General features: G+C 44.9%; 1 protein-coding gene across 1 annotated transcript in view; it reads right to left on the minus strand.

Moving 5' to 3' along the window:
- Nucleotides 1-20,452, minus strand: part of LOC144728258 (uncharacterized) — a 316,355-nt gene that overhangs the window by 290,699 nt on the left and 5,204 nt on the right. Inside the window, exons 2-5 of the mRNA XM_078607566.1 lie at nt 6,491-19,183; nt 5,755-6,024; nt 3,027-3,296; nt 1,842-1,979 (exon numbers count right to left, since the gene is read on the minus strand). Coding sequence (XP_078463692.1) covers nt 1,842-1,979; nt 3,027-3,296; nt 5,755-6,024; nt 6,491-19,183 — 13,371 coding nt within the window. The remainder of the gene's footprint in view (nt 1-1,841; nt 1,980-3,026; nt 3,297-5,754; nt 6,025-6,490; nt 19,184-20,452) is intronic.

Consider the following 20,452-nt stretch of genomic DNA (forward strand, 5'->3'; position numbering starts at 1 on the left):
GTTTTGGTTTTGAAAAACGGAAGTCGTTTTTGCAATTGCAAACGCTTGGTGGTAGTGGTGTTGTTGCGATGTAGAGCTGTACATTGGAAAGGCGCACGATGGCTGACCAGAGCTTGGTTTCAACATTGAGCGAGCTCATGGGGCTGAGCAGAACATGCGCTATGGCAGCGGTGACATTAATATAAGAAACAATAACTGTTTTTGATGTTTTGTCAGTTAAATATGATTTCTCTCATTGACATTGTTCATAGAATTCGATGTTAAACGAAACGTGTAAGTATTATGATGAACTCGGACGTTTAGGAGGGACATTAATGTTTCGGGCAGATGTTTGTATGTTAAATGTTCCTAGATATGATCGTTATTGGGCGATTAACTACAGGAGGAGAGGGGACAGGAGCTGGACCGGCTCCACTAATTTTTTATATAAATATTTATTTTAAAGGCTACGTTGACTTTGGGGAGGCCTGGGTCAAATTTGGATATCGCCAGCCGTCTTATGTGCTTTGCCAGGAATTTAAATCGACGTTGCCAGGAATTTAAATCGACATTCGCCACTATTGCAACCAATCACCACTCTACACATTGTATGTAGTGCCTGAAATATGCGCCACGCGCGGAAGTCGGGGCACGTGCGCGCAGAGTACAGTGGGAGCATACGAGGTCGAGGTTGTTATTGTCGTCAAGATGCGAGGAGGAGGCCAGGGACGGGTAGGGGGCGATTAAGGATGCAGGGCGCTGATTGGCCGGGAGGTTGTTGTCGCTAAGTGGCGCCGCGTTGTCTGGAACACGTGGTGGGTGCTGGGGGCGAGGGGCGTCGCGGGGGACGCCACCTGATTAATTAGAGATTAATTGGCTTGGGCATAAAGGGAGGGGGGTTTGAAGGAGGCGGGAGTTCGTGCCTGGGAGGAGAAGAAGAATGTTGGAGCGGAAACAGCGGAGCCAGAAGCAGTGGAGAAGTATAGGGTAGCAGTGGAGAAGTATAGGGTAGCAGTGGAGAAGTATAGGGTAGCAGTGGAGAAGTATAGGGTAGCAGTGGAGAAGTGTAGGGTAGCAGTGGAGAAGTGTAGGGTAGCAGTGGAGAAGTGTAGGGTAACAGTGGAGAAGTGTAGGGTAACAGTGGAGAAGTGTAGGGTAACAGTGGAGAAGTGTAGGGTAACAGTGGAGAAGTATAGGGTAGCAGTGGAGAAGTATAGGGTAGCAGTAGCAGTGGAGAAGTATAGGGTAGCAGTGTGACGGCGAAGCCGATAAAGAGCGACTGAACTGTGACGGAGAGAGTGGAGAGGAGAGTCGACAGAGTGAGAGACGCGGAGCGAGCGAGGCCGGCAGAACGCGGCGGCGAGCGAGCGGAGAACGCGCTGAAGGAATGTTGATCGGTATTAGCGGAATAAAGTGAGGAAGAAAAGCAAGAAGCTGTCATGTCGAGTTCAGCACTACATGTATACACACACCATCATTACTTTTAATTCCAAAACATATGTAAATGTCTCCCTTACTGTATTTTTCTACGTTAACATTTCTTGTAGCGGAAGAAGACTACATTAAAATGTTTAATACTGTCACGTAGAATATTTAGCTTTGCTTTTATGCGATTTGCAAGTTACAGGCAACAATCCTACAGAAATGTTAAACATTACAGCTTGATGTGCGTAGTAAATGTTTAACATGTAGTATAGTGTACTCATTGTGGTAGCACCAACAAGAATAAATATAGTAAAAATACCCACGGCAAATGGAAAATAGGGTCCCGATTACACCAGAAGATGCGTGTCTCAATCAAGTGCACTGTGAAACAACCTCGACACATTATGCGCAGAATAAATTATGTGCCGTTAACTCACGCTGACAACTTATGCCATCTTGCTGCATCTTGAAGCCACCGAAGCAGCTGCAGTTGTAGCCCTGGCTGTTCTCAAAGAGGTTCAGCTCATTGCACACCTGAGCGCATTTGTTGCTCCCATCGCTGCACTCGTCAACGTCTATAAAGTGAACGAGAAGCGAAATTAAGACGATGCTGAAAAGGACAAATTAATGCAATTGTATATAGATTTTATTTTTTATACTATCTCAGCACACGCTGGATATCTAAAAATATAAACAGCTGCACACAGTATATCTTATCTGCAGTGATGTTGTGGGGAGAGTGAATTTTGTGGTTGCGATTAACCACACATTGACTTAACGTATACATTTTACAATAGGAAACCATAGGGCCATGGATAATAGGTTTCCACAAATACTACAGCTTATGGATAATAAGAGTTGCGGGTAATCGGGTTACAGATAATAGGAATTATACTTTAATTAACACATGGTCATCCATTTATAGATACCCAACTGATGATATCTGACGCCATGTACGTGACTGTAATGTTGATAACAGGACACGCTAAATGTTAATGAAACAATGTAAATCTACAGAAGTGTGTACTGACGGCATTTTTGGGTATACATGATAAACAAGTTGCAGCAGAACACCAATAATTCTAACTTAAATAATCTACGAATCCTTGTAATTCGCGGATAATTATATTTGTTGGTTCGCGATGCCCTCCGGTAATTCCGCGGCAAACTGCGGTGGATTAAAAATGCTTCACGAAAATGGAAATCGCGGTCCGTGCAAGCGGGTGGGGCGAACGTGGGAGGACTGCGCTGTCGAGGTTTGTTGAGTAACAAAACGATACGCGTTGATAATGGATTTGCACAATTTGGGTCCGAGAGGAAACGAAACCACTCGAGGATGAATGTAGGCACGCTTCCCCTGTCATGCGCACATTTTTCACGGATTAATGGAATATTTCATGCTATTATCTGCATCACACAACCGCGTGGGCGCAAAAGAACACATTGCATGAATTGTTGGTCAAACCTACGCGGTGTGCTGCTGATTACATGATTTGTGACATAGCCTTTCAAATCAACACGAATTATTGGATTTCTGCTGTGCTGTATATGTGCAAACGAATTGCTGTAAGCATTGTGAAAGCAACCTCAGTTACTACTAAAAGGCTACAGAGATAAGTTACCTGTTCTTTGCGTCACAGATACCCCATCATTGGAGTTATTCCCATAATCTATGGTTTTCACGTTGATGACATAGAGGACACCTGCTCTCAAATGATCAAACTTGGCGATGAGTAACCCATTTGGACTGATGGAAAGGGCAGAAACGTTTGCCGGAGAGATGAGCACCGAATATTGTGCCACGTCGCCCTGAGCGCTCGTCCAGACAATTTCCAAGGACTTGTTGGTCACTCCTTGACTGGTGAAGGTCAAATTCCTTGCATTCCCTGGAACTGATGAGTACAAAACGATTTAGTATGGCGTTAACTATGGACAGGAAATTCAAACATTTGTGTGCCCTTAAAACCAGCATCCGGTTTGATAATAAGAAACACGTCCCGATGTGTGTTGAACTTCTTTCGCACCCTACGTAGTCAACCATGCTAATCGGTTGTGCACGTTGGTAGAAGCTATACATTAAAAACTGGAGTGTCACTGCCTCAATTTGTTGCTGTTGCGTGTTGTGGTTGTTTTTAACACGCGCCAACACGTGTTAATATGTACTAACTCCAGCAGGGGGGAAATATCACAATAGATGATATACCCTTATACAGTAAATGTATAAGCACTCGTGTTCATGAAATGATTTCATCACTCCAACTCCACTGGTTTTTCCTCGTGGTGTGCATTGCTCTCTTTTGGCTGGCGCTCCGTCAACAGTTGTCAATCAGCCATGCATGCTCACTTTATTCAACGGTTTTATTTAACTTCACTTGTGTTTGTCGTGGTCAAATCTTGTAATCAAAAGTTAGTCTACTTCCTGCTGTCCAATCAATTCCAAATTTTGCACACGTACTCAGATCCGGTGGCAATGCACGCCTGTGTGAAAATCGGCATCAATTCATCGATTAATTGCCTCCTTTCAAGCAATTACAATTTTTGTATGGACGGCAAATTAATTATATATTTTTGTGAAGGTCAAAAAACGCCGCGGTCCCTAAACTGTGGAATTGGCTCGCACAAAACGCAGGCGCCATTGACGTACTGTACTTCTCGACCGTGAGTTAAACGAAGTTGTTAATAAAAGCGTTGTTTAAAAAAAACGTTTTTAAAGGAGTGTATCTTCAGTTAATCTGCTGTGTTTTCCTTTAAGAGGGATTTTTCGGTTAGATCGCGTAAATGTAAATGTGTCGTTAAACCGACACCACCCAACAGCCATTTAGTAAGGTTTGTCACGTAAACAAAACGTGGCAATTAGTTACTACTTCAGCACATCGGTGTGTTGGAGAGTAAACCCCATTGATATTTACGTGATCTAACACAAAACACTTTTTTTGTATAATATTGGTCGTGAAAGTCTACGTGCTAAACGGGTTTGTGTTTGTTCCCTCATCCAAATGTGCCCTCCCGTGACGGTTTCAGTCTGTGAACATATCCCTATGCTTACCCGTCCATACATCAAAGATAGCAGCAAAACATATGGAACGCTTTTTTTAGTTATACATCTGTATCTCCATTTATCAAGTTCATATTCACAAGAATTGCTCTATTCTGATGTCTTTCATCATTTTAATCCTGATCCACTTGCAATGATTACCCTGGGTATATACAACACAAAACAACACAAAAAATGTGCACTGTGCATACAAAATGTTTTCGGGGCTTAAGCATTATGCAAACCCGCCAGTTCCTGAAGAACTGCAATGTGGCCATCTTGTATTAAGTTGAGCTAATTTGTCTAATCAACAGACAGAGAACGGTAGACCAAGTTTGTCATTATTGAGACTCAGAAGAATATTACACAGTAACCTAATTTATGCTCATTTCTGGCAGGCCTACTTCTGGAAAGCTCACATTCGTTGTGTATTCAGTCCCCACTTCTAGACTCTGGGGATACCAATAAGATTACCTCATAGAAAACAATAAATTCAACTCTGTAAATGACGAGTAATTTACAAATTTGCTTTTAAATTGTCTCTCCAATAATTGTCTTTTGTTTTGGACACGTATACATGAGTTTTCCTGACGTTTGTTATGAGTATAACTTGTGGCACTCTGCAAGTGAAATAGTTTCTTGTAGTTTTCATTGGTATTTATAATGCCTATGTTAGAAAATCTAATATCGTTAATACAGGAAGTACTTCCTTTATTAAACACGTTCACAAACATATCTTAGGTGCTATGTAAAGAATATCATTCTTTCATCGCCTTGACTTCTTTTCAGATGAGTGTTGGGGTTTGAGAAGCAATATTGTACAAATCATGATTGAAATACAGTATATAACATTTATGGTATTATATATGAAGGATGATCATCATGTACGTGATCTACTGCATTAGTTAAAAAAAAATCATATACATTACGTTGATTTTTCAAATACGTATTCTTCTGCGAGCATAAAAAAAATTGCAAATACTATACAATAGTTATGTATCATACTATACAATAGTTATATATTCTAACCATCGAACAAAGACGATCACTGCATTGCGCGCTTTCAGATGCACTTCTGCGGCCGTCTGGAATGCTCTTCCGATATTAGGAAGCCACTGCAGCTGTGCACTTTTAAATCTAGATTGAAAACTAATTTCCTGGAACTGCTTTTTGTATTTAGTTTATTGTCCTTCCCCCGCACCTCTGATTAGCACAGCAGTTCAACATAATACATATTGTTTGTGTACAATATTGACATTAAATAAATGTCCCTCAAATCAGCTAAAATGGCTTCGATGTAGTTGAAGTGTAAATACCTGTCCTCGCAGTCACAGACACTCCTTCACCAGAGAGATTTCCTTTCCCAATGGCTTTCACAGTGATGATGTATAGGACTCCGGGTCTCAGCCCAGCAAACTTGGCATTGAGTGAACCATTCGAGCTAACAGCAATGGAGGGTGAATCTCCAGGAGAGATTAATGCCGTGTATCGTTCAACATCTCCCAGAGCACTCAGCCAAATGACTTGCAGAGATGTGTTTGTTACTCCTCCACTGGCAAGAGTTAGATTTCTTGGCAAACCTGGTACTGGAAAAGTGGCATGTAAATAAACAACATACATTATGGGTAACTAAACATAGTCTTAGATGATGCTGTATTGTTCATTGTAGAAGTTGTATGGATACATGACGTAGTAATATATACATTTTAAGCACTTAATATTTATTTCATATCGCCAATGAATTTCCCAATTGTATTATCATAAACTTGTCGTGGAATGAACGTAGATATAGGCGAGCTCTCACATTATCTCTAGAGGGTTAGCCACATTTAAAATTACCTATGGGATATTAATGTTATTTTGCAATAATATATAATTCACACGATAATTTATGCAGCACAATAATTGGTGTTCACATTGAGACCATCAACTGACTCCTGTACATTTCAGAACCTGGTTTAACAAAAGGTGGATATCCACATTTTAAATCGAGATCTTAACACTGTTAGTGGAATAGTCAGGCATAGGTCCTGTTTACATAACATAACTAACCTGGAGATGTTGTAGATGGTGATGCTGTTGTGGTTGGCGATGTTGAAGATGTTGTTGAAGATGTTGGTGAAGATGTTGTTGAAGATGTTGTTGAAGCTGTTGTTGGAAGAGTGGTTGTAGTTGGGGTATATGTTGTTTGTGACACTATTGTGGTTGGAGATTTTGTTGTGGTTGATGGTGATGCTGTTGTGATTGTTGTCAATGTTGTTGGTGATGCAAGTGTGGTGGGGAGAGATGTTGTGGTTGAAGATGCTGTTGTGATTGTTGTCGGTGTATTTGTGGTGGATTGTGAAGTTGATTGGGTGGTAGTTTCTTTTGTTGTGGTTGGCGTGGTAGTTTGCGGTGTGGTTGTTGTCAAATTTACAGTGGTTGTCTCTGTTGTCGGTGTATTTGTGGTGGATTGTGAAGTTGTTTGGGTGGTAGTTTCTTTTGTTGTGGTTGGTGTGGTTGTCTGCGGTGTGATTGTTGTCAAATTTACAGTGGTTGTCTCTGTTGTTGTCGGTGTATTTGTGGTGGATTGTGAAGTTGATTGGGTGGTAGTTTCTTTTGTTGTGATTGGTGTGGTTGTCTGCAGTGTGGTTGTTGTCAAATTTACAGTGGTTGTCTCTGTTGTCAGTGTATTTGTGGTGGATTGGGAAGTTGATTGGGTGGTAGTTTCTTTTGTTGTGGTTGGTGTGGTTGTCTGCGGTGTGATTGTTGTCAAATTTACAGTGGTTGTCTCTGTTGTCGGTGTATTTGTGGTGGATTGTGAAGTTGATTGGGTGGTAGTTTCTTTTGTTGTGGTTGGTGTGGTTGTCTGCGGTGTTGTTGTTGTCAATTTTACAGTGGTTGTCTCTGTTGTCGGCGTATTTGTGGTTGTTTGTGAAGTTGATTGGGTGGTAGTTTGCAATGTTGTGGTTGGAGTGGTTGTCTGCGGTGTGGTTGTTGTCAATTTTACAGTGGTTGTCTCTGTTGTTGTCGGTGTATTTGTGGTGGATTGTGAAGTTGATTGGGTGGTAGTTTCTTTTGTTGTGGTTGGCGTGGTAGTTTGTGGTGTGGTTGTTGTTAATTTTACAGTGGTTGTCTCCGTTGTTGGTGGCGTATTTGTGGTGGATTGTGAAGTTGTGGTAGGGGCTTGGGTGATTGCTTCTGTGATTCTGGTAGATTGTTCTGTTGAAGTCGACAGTGTGGTGGCTTGATGTGTTGTGGTTGTCTGCGGTGTGGTTGTTGTCAAATGTATGGTGGTTGTGTCTGTTGTTGGTGTATTTGTGGTTGTTTGTGAAGTTGATTGGGTGGTAGTTTGCAATGTTGTGGTTGGTGTGGTTGTCTGTGGAGTGGTTGTTGTTAATTTTACAGTGGTTGTCTCTGTTGTTGTCGGAGTATTTGTGGTGGATTGGGAAGTTGATTGGGTGGTAGTTTGCAGTGTTGTGGTTGGTGTGGTTGTCTGCGGTGTGGTTGTCAAATGTACGGTGGTTGTCTCCGTTGTTGGTGGCGTATTTGTGGTGGATTGTGAAGTTGTGGTAGGGGCTTGGGTGATTGCTTCTGTGATTCTGGTAGATTGTTCTGTTGAAGTCGATAGGGTGGTGACTTCCTTTGTTGTGGTTGCCTGCGGAGTGGTAGTTGTCAATTCTGAAGTGGCTGTTGTAGGTGCAGTTGTGGTGGATTGTGCTGTTGAAGTTGATAGGGTGGTGACTTCCTTTGTTGTGGTTGCCTGCGGAGTGGTAGTTGTCAATTCTGTAGTGGCTGTTGTAGGTGCATTTGTAGTGGATTGTGCTGTTGAAGTTGATAGGGTGGTGACTTCCTTTGTTGTGGTTGCCTGCGGAGTGGTAGTTGTCAATTCTGAAGTGGCTGTTGTAGGTGCAGTTGTGGTGGATTGTGCTGTTGAAGTTGATAGGGTAGTGACTTCTTTTGTTGTGGTTGCCTGCGGAGTGGTAGTTGTCAATTCTGTAGTGGCTATTGTAGGTGCAGTTGTGGTGGATTGTGCTGTTGAAGTTGATAGGGTGGTGACTTCCTTTGTTGTGGTTGCCTGCGGAGTGGTAGTTGTCAATTCTGAAGTGGCTGTTGTAGGTGCAGTTGTGGTGGATTGTGCTGTTGAAGTCGATAGGGTGGTGACTTCCTTTGTTGTGGTTGCCTGCGGAGTGGTAGATGTCAATTCCGTAGTGGCTGTTGTAGGTGCAGTTGTGGTGGATTGTGCTGTTGAAGTTGATAGGGTGGTGACTTCCTTTGTTGTAGTTGCCTGTGGAGTTGTAGTTGTCAATTCTGAAGTGGCTGTTGTAGGTGCAGTTGTGGTGGATTGTGCTGTTGAAGTCGATAGGGTGGTGACTTCCTTTGTTGTGGTTGCCTGCGGAGTTGTAGTTGTCAATTCTGAAGTGGCTGTTGTAGGTGCAGTTGTGGTGGATTGTGCTGTTGAAGCCGATAGGGTGGTGACTTCCTTTGTTGTGGTTGCCTGCGGAGTGGTAGTTGTCAATTCTGAAGTGGCTGTTGTAGGTGCAGTTGTGGTGGATTGTGCTGTTGAAGTCGATAGGGTGGTGACTTCCTTAGTTGTGGTTGCCTGCGGAGTGGTAGATGTCAATTCTGTAGTGGCTGTTGTAGGTGCAGTTGTGGTGGATTGTGCTGTTGAAGTTGATAGGGTGGTGACTTCCTTTGTTGTAGTTGCCTGTGGAGTTGTAGTTGTCAATTCTGTAGTGGCTGTTGTAGGTGCAGTTGTGGTGGATTGTGCTGTTGAAGTTGACAGGGTGGTGACTTCTTTTGTTGTGGTTGCCTGCGGAGTGGTAGTTGTCAATTCTGAAGTGACTGTTGTAGGTGCAGTTGTGGTGGATTGTGCTGTTGAAGTCGATAGGGTGGTGACTTCCTTAGTTGTGGTTGCCTGCGGAGTGGTAGATGTCAATTCTGAAGTGGCTGTTGTAGGTGCAGTTGTGGTGGATTGTGCTGTTGAAGTTGATAGGGTGGTGACTTCCTTTGTTGTAGTTGCCTGTGGAGTTGTAGTTGTCAATTCTGAAGTGGCTGTTGTAGGTGCAGTTGTGGTGGATTGTGCTGTTGAAGTGGATAGGGTGGTGACTTCCTTTGTTGTGGTTGCTTGCGGAGTGGTAGTTGTCAATTCTGAAGTGGCTGTTGTAGGTGCAGTTGTGGTGGATTGTACTGTTGAAGTTGATAGGGTGGTGACTTCCTTTGTTGTGGTTGCCTGCGGAGTGGTAGTTGTCAATTCTGAAGTAGCTGTTGTAGTTGCAGTTGTGGTGGATTGTGTTGTTGAAGTTGATAGGGTGGTGACTTCCTTTGTTGTGGTTGCCTGCGGAGTAGTAGTTGTCAATTCTGTAGTGGCTGTTGTAGGTGCAGTTGTGGTGGATTGTGCTGTTGAAGTTGACAGGGTGGTGACTTCTTTTGTTGTGGTTGCCTGCGGAGTGGTAGTTGTCAATTCTGAAGTGGCTGTTGTAGCTGCAGTTGTGGTGGATTGTGCTGTTGAAGTCGATAGGGTGGTGACTTCCTTAGTTGTGGTTGCCTGCGGAGTGGTAGATGTCAATTCTGTAGTGGCTGTTGTAGGTGCAGTTGTGGTGGATTGTGCTGTTGAAGTTGATAGGGTGGTGACTTCCTTTGTTGTGGTTGCCTGCGGAGTGGTAGTTGACAATTCTGAAGTGGCTGTTGTAGGTGCAGTTGTAGTGGATTGTGCTGTTGAAGTTGATAGGGTGGTGACTTCCTTTGTTGTGGTTGCCTGCGGAGTGGTAGTTGTCAATTCTGAAGTAGCTGTTGTAGTTGCAGTTGTGGTGGATTGTGTTGTTGAAGTTGATAGGGTGGTGACTTCCTTTGTTGTGGTTGCCTGCGGAGTAGTAGTTGTCAATTCTGTAGTGGCTGTTGTAGGTGCAGTTGTGGTGGATTGTGCTGTTGAAGTTGACAGGGTGGTGACTTCTTTTGTTGTGGTTGCCTGCGGAGTGGTAGTTGTCAATTCTGAAGTGGCTGTTGTAGCTGCAGTTGTGGTGGATTGTGCTGTTGAAGTCGATAGGGTGGTGACTTCCTTAGTTGTGGTTGCCTGCGGAGTGGTAGATGTCAATTCTGTAGTGGCTGTTGTAGGTGCAGTTGTGGTGGATTGTGCTGTTGAAGTTGATCGGGTGGTGACTTCCTTTGTTGTTGTTGCCTGCGGAGTGGTAGTTGACAATTCTGAAGTGGCTGTTGTAGGTGCAGTTGTGGTGGATTGTGCTATTGAAGTTGATAGGGTGGTGACTTCCTTAGTTGTGGTTGCCTGTGGAGTGGTAGTTATCCATTCTGAAGTGGCTGTTGTAGGTGCAGTTGTGGTGGATTGTGTTGTTGAAGTCGATAGGGTGGTGACTTCCTTAGTTGTGGTTGCCTGCGGAGTGGTAGATGTCAATTCTGTAGTGGCTGTTGTAGGTGCAGTTGTGGTGGATTGTGCTGTTGAAGTTGATAGGGTGGTGACTTCCTTTGTTGTAGTTGCCTGTGGAGTTGTAGTTGTCAATTCTGAAGTGGCTGTTGTAGGTGCAGTTGTGGAGGATTGTGCTGTTGAAGTCGATAGGGTGGTGACTTCCTTTGTTGTGGTTGCCTGCGGAGTGGTTGATGTCAATTCTGAAGTGGCTGTTGTAGGTGCAGGTGTGGTGGATTGTGCTGTTGAAGTCGATAGGGTGGTGATTTCCTTTGTTGTGGTTGCCTGCGGAGTGGTAGATGTCAATTCTGTAGTGGTTGTTGTAGGTGCAGTTGTGGTGGATTGTGCTGTTGAAGTTGATAGGGTGGTGACTTCCTTAGTTGTGGTTGCCTGCGGTGTGGTAGAAGTCAATTCTGTAGTGGCTGTTGTAGGTGCAGTTGTGGTGGATTGTGCTGTTGAAGTTGATAGGGTGGTGACTTCCTTTGTTGTAGTTGCCTGTGGAGTTGTAGTTGTTAATTCTGAAGTGGCTGTTGTAGGTGCAGTTGTGGAGGATTGTGCTGTTGAAGTCGATAGGGTGGTGACTTCCTTAGTTGTGGTTGCCTGTGGAGTGGTAGTTATCCATTCTGAAGTGGCTGTTGTAGGTGCAGTTGTGGTGGATTGTGTTGTTGAAGTCGATAGGGTGGTGACTTCCTTAGTTGTGGTTGCCTGCGGAGTGGTAGATGTCAATTCTGTAGTGGCTGTTGTAGGTGCAGTTGTGGTGGATTGTGCTGTTGAAGTTGATAGGGTGGTGACTTCCTTTGTTGTAGTTGCCTGTGGAGTTGTAGTTGTCAATTCTGAAGTGGCTGTTGTAGGTGCAGTTGTGGAGGATTGTGCTGTTGAAGTCGATAGGGTGGTGACTTCCTTTGTTGTGGTTGCCTGCGGAGTGGTTGATGTCAATTCTGAAGTGGCTGTTGTAGGTGCAGGTGTGGTGGATTGTGCTGTTGAAGTCGATAGGGTGGTGATTTCCTTTGTTGTGGTTGCCTGCGGAGTGGTAGATGTCAATTCTGTAGTGGTTGTTGTAGGTGCAGTTGTGGTGGATTGTGCTGTTGAAGTTGATAGGGTGGTGACTTCCTTAGTTGTGGTTGCCTGCGGTGTGGTAGAAGTCAATTCTGTAGTGGCTGTTGTAGGTGCAGTTGTGGTGGATTGTGCTGTTGAAGTTGATAGGGTGGTGACTTCCTTTGTTGTAGTTGCCTGTGGAGTTGTAGTTGTTAATTCTGAAGTGGCTGTTGTAGGTGCAGTTGTGGAGGATTGTGCTGTTGAAGTCGATAGGGTGGTGACTTCCTTTGTTGTGGTTGCCTGCGGAGTGGTAGTTGTCAATTCTGAAGTGGCTGTTGTAGATGCAGTTGTGGTGGATTGTGCTGTTGAAGTCGATAGGGTGGTGACTTCCTTAGTTGTGGTTGCCTGCGGAGTGGTTGATGTCAATTCTGAAGTGGCTGTTGTAGGTGCAGTTGTGGTGGATTGTGCTGTTGAAGTCGATAGGGTGGTGACTTCCTTAGTTGTGGTTGCCTGCGGAGTGGTTGATGTCAATTCTGAAGTGGCTGTTGTAGGTGCAGTTGTGGTGGATTGTGCTGTTGAAGTCGATAGGATGGTGACTTCCTTTGTTGTGGTTGCCTGCGGAGTGGTAGTTGTCAATTCTGAAGTGGCTGTTGTAGGTGCATTTGTGGTGGATTGTGCTGTTGAAGTCGATAGGGTGGTGACTTCCTTTGTTGTAGTTGCCTGTGGAGTTGTAGTTGTTAATTCTGAAGTGGCTGTTGTAGGTGCAGTTGTGGAGGATTGTGCTGTTGAAGTCGATAGGGTGGTGACTTCCTTAGTTGTGGTTGCCTGCGGAGTGGTTGATGTCAATTCTGAAGTGGCTGTTGTAGATGCAGTTGTGGCGGATTGTGCTGTTGAAGTCGATAGGGTGGTGACTTCCTTAGTTGTGGTTGCCTGCGGAGTGGTTGATGTCAATTCTGAAGTGGCTGTTGTAGGTGCAGTTGTGGTGGATTGTGCTGTTGAAGTCGATAGGGTGGTGACTTCCTTTGTTGTGGTTGCCTGCGGAGTGGTAGTTGTCAATTCTGAAGTGGCTGTTGTAGGTGTATTTGTGGTGGATTGTGCTGTTGAAGTCGATAGGGTGGTGACTTCCTTTGTTGTAGTTGCCTGTGGAGTTGTAGTTGTTAATTCTGAAGTGGCTGTTGTAGGTGCAGTTGTGGAGGATTGTGCTGTTGAAGTCGATAGGGTGGTGACTTCCTTAGTTGTGGTTGCCTGCGGAGTGGTTGATGTCAATTCTGAAGTGGCTGTTGTAGATGCAGTTGTGGCGGATTGTGCTGTTGAAGTCGATAGGGTGGTGACTTCCTTAGTTGTGGTTGCCTGCGGAGTGGTTGATGTCAATTCTGAAGTGGCTGTTGTAGGTGCAGTTGTGGTGGATTGTGCTGTTGAAGTCGATAGGGTGGTGACTTCCTTAGTTGTGGTTGCCTGCGGAGTGGTTGATGTCAATTCTGAAGTGGCTGTTGTAGGTGCAGTTGTGGTGGATTGTGCTGTTGAAGTCGATAGGGTGGTGACTTCCTTTGTTGTGGTTGCCTGCGGAGTGGTAGTTGTCAATTCTGAAGTGGCTGTTGTAGGTGCATTTGTGGTGGATTGTGATGTTGAAGTCGATAGGGTGGTGACTTCCTTAGTTGTGGTTGCCTGCGGAGTGGTTGATGTCAATTCTGAAGTGGCTGTTGTAGGTGCAGTTGTGGTGGATTGTGCTGTTGAAGTTGATAGGGTGGTGACTTCCTTAGTTGTGGTTGCCTGCGGAGTGGTTGATGTCAATTCTGAAGTGGCTGTTGTAGGTGCAGTTGTGGTGGATTGTGCTGTTGAAGTCGATAGGGTGGTGACTTCCTTTGTTGTGGTTGCCTGCGGAGTGGTAGTTGTCAATTCTGAAGTGGCTGTTGTAGGGGCATTTGTGGTGGATTGTGCTGTTGAAGTCGATAGGGTGGTGACTTCCTTAGTTGTGGTTGCCTGCGGAGTGGTTGATGTCAATTCTGAAGTGGCTGTTGTAGGTGCAGTTGTGGTGGATTGTGCTGTTGAAGTCGATAGGGTGGGGACTTCCTTAGTTGTGGTTGCCTGCGGAGTGGTTGATGTCAATTCTGAAGTGGCTGTTGTAGGTGCAGTTGTGGTGGATTGTGCTGTTGAAGTCGATAGGGTGGTGACTTCCTTTGTTGTGGTTGCCTGCGGAGTTGTAGTTGTCAATTCTGAAGTGGCTGTTGTAGGTGCATTTGTGGTGGATTGTTCTGTTGAAGTCGATAGGGTGGTGGCTTCCTTAGTTGTGGTTGCCTGCGGAGTGGTTGATGTCAATTCTGAAGTGGCTGTTGTAGGTGCAGTTGTGGTGGATTGTGCTGTTGAAGTCGATAGGGTGGTGATTTCCTTTGTTGTGGTTGCCTGCGGAGTGGTAGATGTCAATTCTGTAGTGGCTGTTGTAGGTGCAGTTGTGGTGGATTGTGCTGTTGAAGTTGATAGGGTGGTGACTTCCTTTGTTGTGGTTGCCGGCGGAGTGGTAGTTGTCAATTCTGTAGTGGCTGTTGTAGGTGCAGTTGTGATGGATTGTGCTGTTGAAGTTGATAGGGTGGTGACTTCCTTTGTTGTGGTTGCCTGCGGAGTGGTAGTTGTCAATTCTGAAGTGGCTGTTGTAGGTGCAGTTGTGGTGGATTGTGCTGTTGAAGTTGATAGGGTGGTGACTTCCTTTGTTGTGGTTGCTTGCGGAGTGGTAGTTGTCAATTCTGAAGTGGCTGTTGTTGGTGCAGTTGTGGTGGATTGTGCTGTTGAAGTCGATAGGGTGGTGACTTCCTTAGTTGTGGTTGCCTGCGGAGTGGTAGATGTCAATTCTGTAGTGGCTGTTGTAGGTGCAGTTGTGGTGGATTGTGCTGTTGAAGTTGATAGGGTGGTGACTTCCTTTGTTGTGGTTGCCTGTGGAGTGGTAGTTGTCAATTCTGAAGTGGCTGTTGTAGGTGCAGTTGTGGTGGATTGTGCTGTTGAAGTCGATAGGGTGGTGGCTTCCTTAGTTGTGGTTGCCTCCGGAGTGGTTGATGTCAATTCTGTAGTGGCTGTTGTAGGTGCAGTTGTGGTGGATTGTGCTGTTGAAGTTGATAGGGTGGTGACTTCCTTCGTTGTGGTTGCCGGCGGAGTGGTAGTTGTCAATTCTGTAGTGGCTGTTGTAGGTGCAGTTGTGGTGGATTGTGCTGTTGAAGTTGATAGGGTGGTGACTTCCTTTGTTGTGGTTGCCTGCGGAGTGGTAGTTGTCAATTCTGAAGTGGCTGTTGTAGGTGCAGTTGTGGTGGATTGTGCTGTTGAAGTTGATAGGGTGGTGACTTCCTTTGTTGTGGTTGCTTGCGGAGTGGTAGTTGTCAATTCTGAAGTGGCTGTTGTAGGTGCAGTTGTGGTGGATTGTGCTGTTGAAGTCGATAGGGTGGTGACTTCCTTTGTTGTGGTTGCCTGCGGAGTGGTAGTTGTCAATTCTGAAGTGGCTGTTGTAGGTGCAGTTGTGGTGGATTGTGCTGTTGAAGTTGATAGGGTGGTGACTTCCTTTGTTGTGGTTGCTTGCGGAGTGGTAGTTGTCAATTCTGAAGTGGCTGTTGTAGGTGCAGTTGTGGTGGATTGTGCTGTTGAAGTCGATAGGGTGGTGACTTCCTTTGTTGTGGTTGCCTGCGGAGTGGTAGATGTCAATTCTGTAGTGGCTGTTGTAGGTGCAGTTGTGGTGGATTGTGCTGTTGAAGTTGATAGGGTGGTGACTTCCTTTGTTGTGGTTGCCTGTGGAGTGGTAGTTGTCAATTCTGAAGTGGCTGTTGTAGGTTCAGTTGTGGTGGATTGTGCTGTTGAAGTCGATAGGGTGGTGGCTTCCTTAGTTGTGGTTGCCTGCGGAGTGGTAGATGTCAATTCTGTAGTGGCTGTTGTTGGTTCAGTTGTGGTGGATTGTGCTGTTGAAGTTGATAGGGTGGTGACTTCCTTTGTTGTAGTTGCCTGTGGAGTTGTAGTTGTCAATTCTGAAGTGGCTGTTGTAGGTGCAGTTGTGGAGGATTGTGCTGTTGAAGTTGATAGGGTGGTGACTTCCTTTGTTGTGGTTGCCTGCGGAGTGGTTGATGTCAATTCTGTAGTGGCTGTTGTAGGTGCAGTTGTGGTGGATTGTGCTGTTGAAATCGATAGGGTGGTGACTTCCTTTGTTGTGGTTGCATGTGGAGTGGTAGTTGCCAATTCTGTAGTGGCTGTCTGTGTTGTTAGTGCAGTTGTGGTGGATTGTGCTGTTGAAGTTGATAGGGTGGTGACTTCCTTTGTTGTTGTTGCCTGCGGAGTGGTAGTTGCCAATTCTGTAGTGGCTGTCTGTGTTGTAGGTGCAGTTGTGGTGGATTGTTCTGTTGAAGTCGATAGGGTGGTGACTTCCTTTGCTGTGGTTGCCTGCGGAGTCGTAGTTGTCAATTCTGTAGTGGCTGTCTGTGTTGTTGGTGCAGTTGTGGTGGATTGTTCTGTTGAAGTCGATAAGGTGGTGAATTCCTTTGTTGTGGTTGCCTGCGGTGTGGTAGTTGTTAATTCTGTAGTGGCTGTCTGTGTTGTTGGTGCAGTTGTGGAGGATTGTTCTGTTGAAGTCGATTGGGTGGTGACTTCCTTTGTTGTGGTTGCCTGTGGAGTTGTAGTTGTCAATTCTGTAGTGGCTGCCTGTGTTGTAGGTGCAGTTGTGGTCGATTGTGCTGTTGAAGTTGATAGGGTGGTGACTTCCTTTGTTGTGGTTGCCTGTGGAGTGGTAGTTGCCAATTCTGTAGTGGCTGTCTGTGTTGTAGGTGCAGTTGTGGTGGATTGTTCTGTTGAAGTCGATATGGTGGTGACTTCCTTTGTTGTGGTTGCCTGTGGAGTGGTAGTTGTCAATTCTGTAGTGGCTGTTGTAGGTGCAGTTGTGGTGGATTGTTCTGTTGAAGTTGATAGGGTTGTGATTTCCTTTGTTGTGGTTGCCTGCGGAGTGGTAGTTGTCAATTCTGTAGTGGCTGTCTGTGTTGTAGGTGCAATTGTGGTGGTTTGTGCTGTTGATGTTGATAGGGTGGTGACTTCCTTTGTTGTGGTTGCCTGCGGAGTGGTAGTTGTTAATTCTGTAGTGGCTGTCTGTGTTGTTGGTGCAGTTGTGGAGGATTGTTCTGTTGAAGTCGATTGGGTGGTGACTTCCTTAGTTGTAGTTGCCTGCGGAGTTGTAGTTGTCAATTCTGTAGTGGCCGTCTGTGTTGTAGGTGCAGTTGTGGTGGATTGTTCTGTTGAAGTCGATAGGGTGGTGACTTCCTTTGTTGTGGTTACCTGTGGCGTGGTAGTTGTCAATTCTGTAGTGGCTGTCTGTGTTGTAGGTGCAGTTGTGGTGGATTGTTCTGTTGAAGTCGATAGGGTGGTGACTTCCTTTGTTGTGGTTACCTGTGGCGTGGTAGTTGCCAATTTTGTAGTGGCTGTCTGTGTTGTAGGTGCAGTTGTGGTGGATTGTTCTGTTGAAGTCGATAGGGTGGTGACTTCCTTTGTTGTGGTTGCCTGTGGAGTTGTAGTTGTCAATTCTGTAGTGTCTGTCTGTGTTGTAGGTGCAGTTGTGGTGGATTGTGCTGTTGATGTTGATACGGTGGTGACTTCCTTTGCTGTGGTTGCCTGCGGAGTCGTAGTTGTCAATTCTGTAGTGGCTGTCTGTGTTGTTGGTGCAGTTGTGGTGGATTGTTCTGTTGAAGTCGATAAGGTGGTGACTTCCTTTGTTGTGGTTGCCTGCGGTGTGGTAGTTGTTAATTCTGTAGTGGCTGTCTGTGTTGTTGGTGCAGTTGTGGAGGATTGTTCTGTTGAAGTCGATTGGGTGGTGACTTCCTTTGTTGTGGTTGCCTGTGGAGTTGTAGTTGTCAATTCTGTAGTGGCTGTCTGTGTTGTAGGTGCAGTTGTGGTCGATTGTGCTGTTGAAGTTGATAGGGTGGTGACTTCCTTTGTTGTGGTTGCCTGTGGAGTGGTAGTTGCCAATTCTGTAGTGGCTGTCTGTGTTGTAGGTGCAGTTGTGGTGGATTGTTCTGTTGAAGTCGATATGGTGGTGACTTCCTTTGTTGTGGTTGCCTGTGGAGTGGTAGTTGTCAATTCTGTAGTGGCTGTTGTAGGTGCAGTTGTGGTGGATTGTTCTGTTGAAGTTGATAGGGTTGTGATTTCCTTTGTTGTGGTTGCCTGCGGAGTGGTAGTTGTCAATTCTGTAGTGGCTGTCTGTGTTGTAGGTGCAATTGTGGTGGATTGTGCTGTTGATGTTGATAGGGTGGTGACTTCCTTTGTTGTGGTTGCCTGCGGAGTGGTAGTTGTTAATTCTGTAGTGGCTGTCTGTGTTGTTGGTGCAGTTGTGGAGGATTGTTCTGTTGAAGTCGATTGGGTGGTGACTTCCTTAGTTGTAGTTGCCTGCGGAGTTGTAGTTGTCAATTCTGTAGTGGCCGTCTGTGTTGTAGGTGCAGTTGTGGTGGATTGTTCTGTTGAAGTCGATAGGGTGGTGACTTCCTTTGTTGTGGTTACCTGTGGCGTGGTAGTTGTCAATTCTGTAGTGGCTGTGTGTGTTGTTGGTGCAGTTGTCGTGGATTGTTCTGTTGAAGTTGATAGGGTTGTGACTTCCTTTGTTGTGGTTGCCTGCGGAGTTGTAGTTGTCAATTCTGTAGTGGCTGTCTGTGTTGTTGGTGCAGTTGTGGTGGATTGTTCTGTTGAAGTTGAAAGGGTGGTGACTTCCTTTGTTGTGGTTGCCTGTGGCGTGGTAGTTGTCAATTCTGTAGTGCCTGTCTGTGTTGCAGGTGCAGTTGTGGTGGATTGTTCTGTTGAAGTCGATAGGGTGGTGACTTCCTTAGTTGTGGTTGCCTGTGGAGTCGTAGTTGTCAATTCTGTAGTGACTGTCTGTGTTGTTGGTGCAGTTGTGGTGGATTGTTCTGTTGAAGTTGAAAGGGTGGTGACTTCCTTTGTTGTGGTTGCCTGTGGCGCGGTAGTTGTCAATTCTGTAGTCGCTGTCTGTGTTGTTGGTGCAGTTGTGGTGGATTGTTCTGTTGATGTCGATAGGGTGGTGCCTTCCTTTGTTGTGGTTGCCTGTGGAGTGGTAGTTGTCAATTCTGAAGTGGCTGTTGTAGGTGCATTTGTGGTGGATTGGTCTGTTGATGTCGATAGGGTGGTGACTTCCTTAGTTGTAGTTGCCTGCGAAGTGGTAGTTGTCAATTCTGAAGTGGCTGTTGTAGGTGAAGTTGTGGTGGATTGTTCTGTTGAAGTTGATAGGGTGGTTGCATTCGGAGTGGTAGTTGTCAATTCTGTAGTGGTGTTGTCTGTTGTAGTTTGTTCAGTCGAGGCTGTGAAAAGACAGTATAAACATCAACAAGTCGCATCATATTAAATATGCAATGGCTACAAACACCTTCCCTCTTTTCATTAATTCATGATTGGAGAGTCAATTTATGCAAGAAGACTTATTTGCAATGGTGACCTGGTTCACGAAGTGCAAAACGTTTCCATGTAAGTCAGTCTTATATTTGCAGAGCTGATGTATGTACATGGAATGCAGGTGCTCCCCAAGGAAAACATTAACATGTAAAAACAGATCAGTAGAGTGCATCAGGGGACACAGTAAGGACAATGCTTCGAAGTCACGCAAAGGACAATGGACCACGCCTATAGAAATAATTAACGAAGGGTGTTTGCAATGAAAGTGCAAAAAGGGGGATAGGGGATTGGAGGAATATTCTTAGGTTTTTTCGGTAAAGTCACGTAGGTAAAACATTAAAATTAATAAAAGTAAAATAAAATAAAAATCACGACGTTTCGGAGGCGACACAAGCTATATTTGGAGTTTGCGTTTTCTCCCCGTGATCGTGTGGGGTTTTCACTCCACATTTAGAAACATGTCCTTCGAGTATTTGGCTGCTATAAATTTCCACATGATAAACCACTTAATTGGCTTCTCATTTGTGGCCAGGTCGCTTCCGAAAAACAGCTATATAGCTCTCGTGGACCTTACCTGGGAAAATAAAATAGACATTAATGATAGTTTTCACAGTAAAATAAATTCGGTTAAAAGCAAGTTTTTCAATGCAAACACTTTTATTTTCACCCAAAAGTAGAAAATAAATTATTTTCACCCCAGAAATTAAAAAAATTTGATGTGCTAAATAAAAGGCGAGGGTTAGTGGATCAAACATAAAATGTTGCCAAACTTCCCTTCATGTGGGCATCAAGGTGCAATACTCTGGCTTGCCAGCAGAATGCAGTACAGCAAGTGTAGCTGAAATGTTTTGTTTGAGATACGTAAGTTCACGCGTAAGAAAGTTCCACCAGGTGCTCCGGTTTGCTCTCACATGTATAAACACTCATTAATTAGCTGAAACCATTTTAATATATAAAGAAATGCAAATTAATTGTCGGTGCCTGCTCTCAGCTTGGCAGCATTCCAGCTTTTCTGTGGATCCACGGCAATTGTGAGGTGTAATTTGTATGAATGACACTATATCAAAATAATTGTAAGGTTATTATGAGATTCCAAAGAACACAGGATGAGATGTTACTATCCTTTGTGCAAGCACTTCCAAGAGTTCATGAACAGTGAGCCTGGTGAAATTTGGGGA

This window comes from Lampetra planeri, chromosome 28, assembly GCF_965212315.1.
Source record: "Lampetra planeri chromosome 28, kcLamPlan1.2.h2, whole genome shotgun sequence".
NCBI lineage: Eukaryota > Metazoa > Chordata > Hyperoartia > Petromyzontiformes > Petromyzontidae > Lampetra > Lampetra planeri.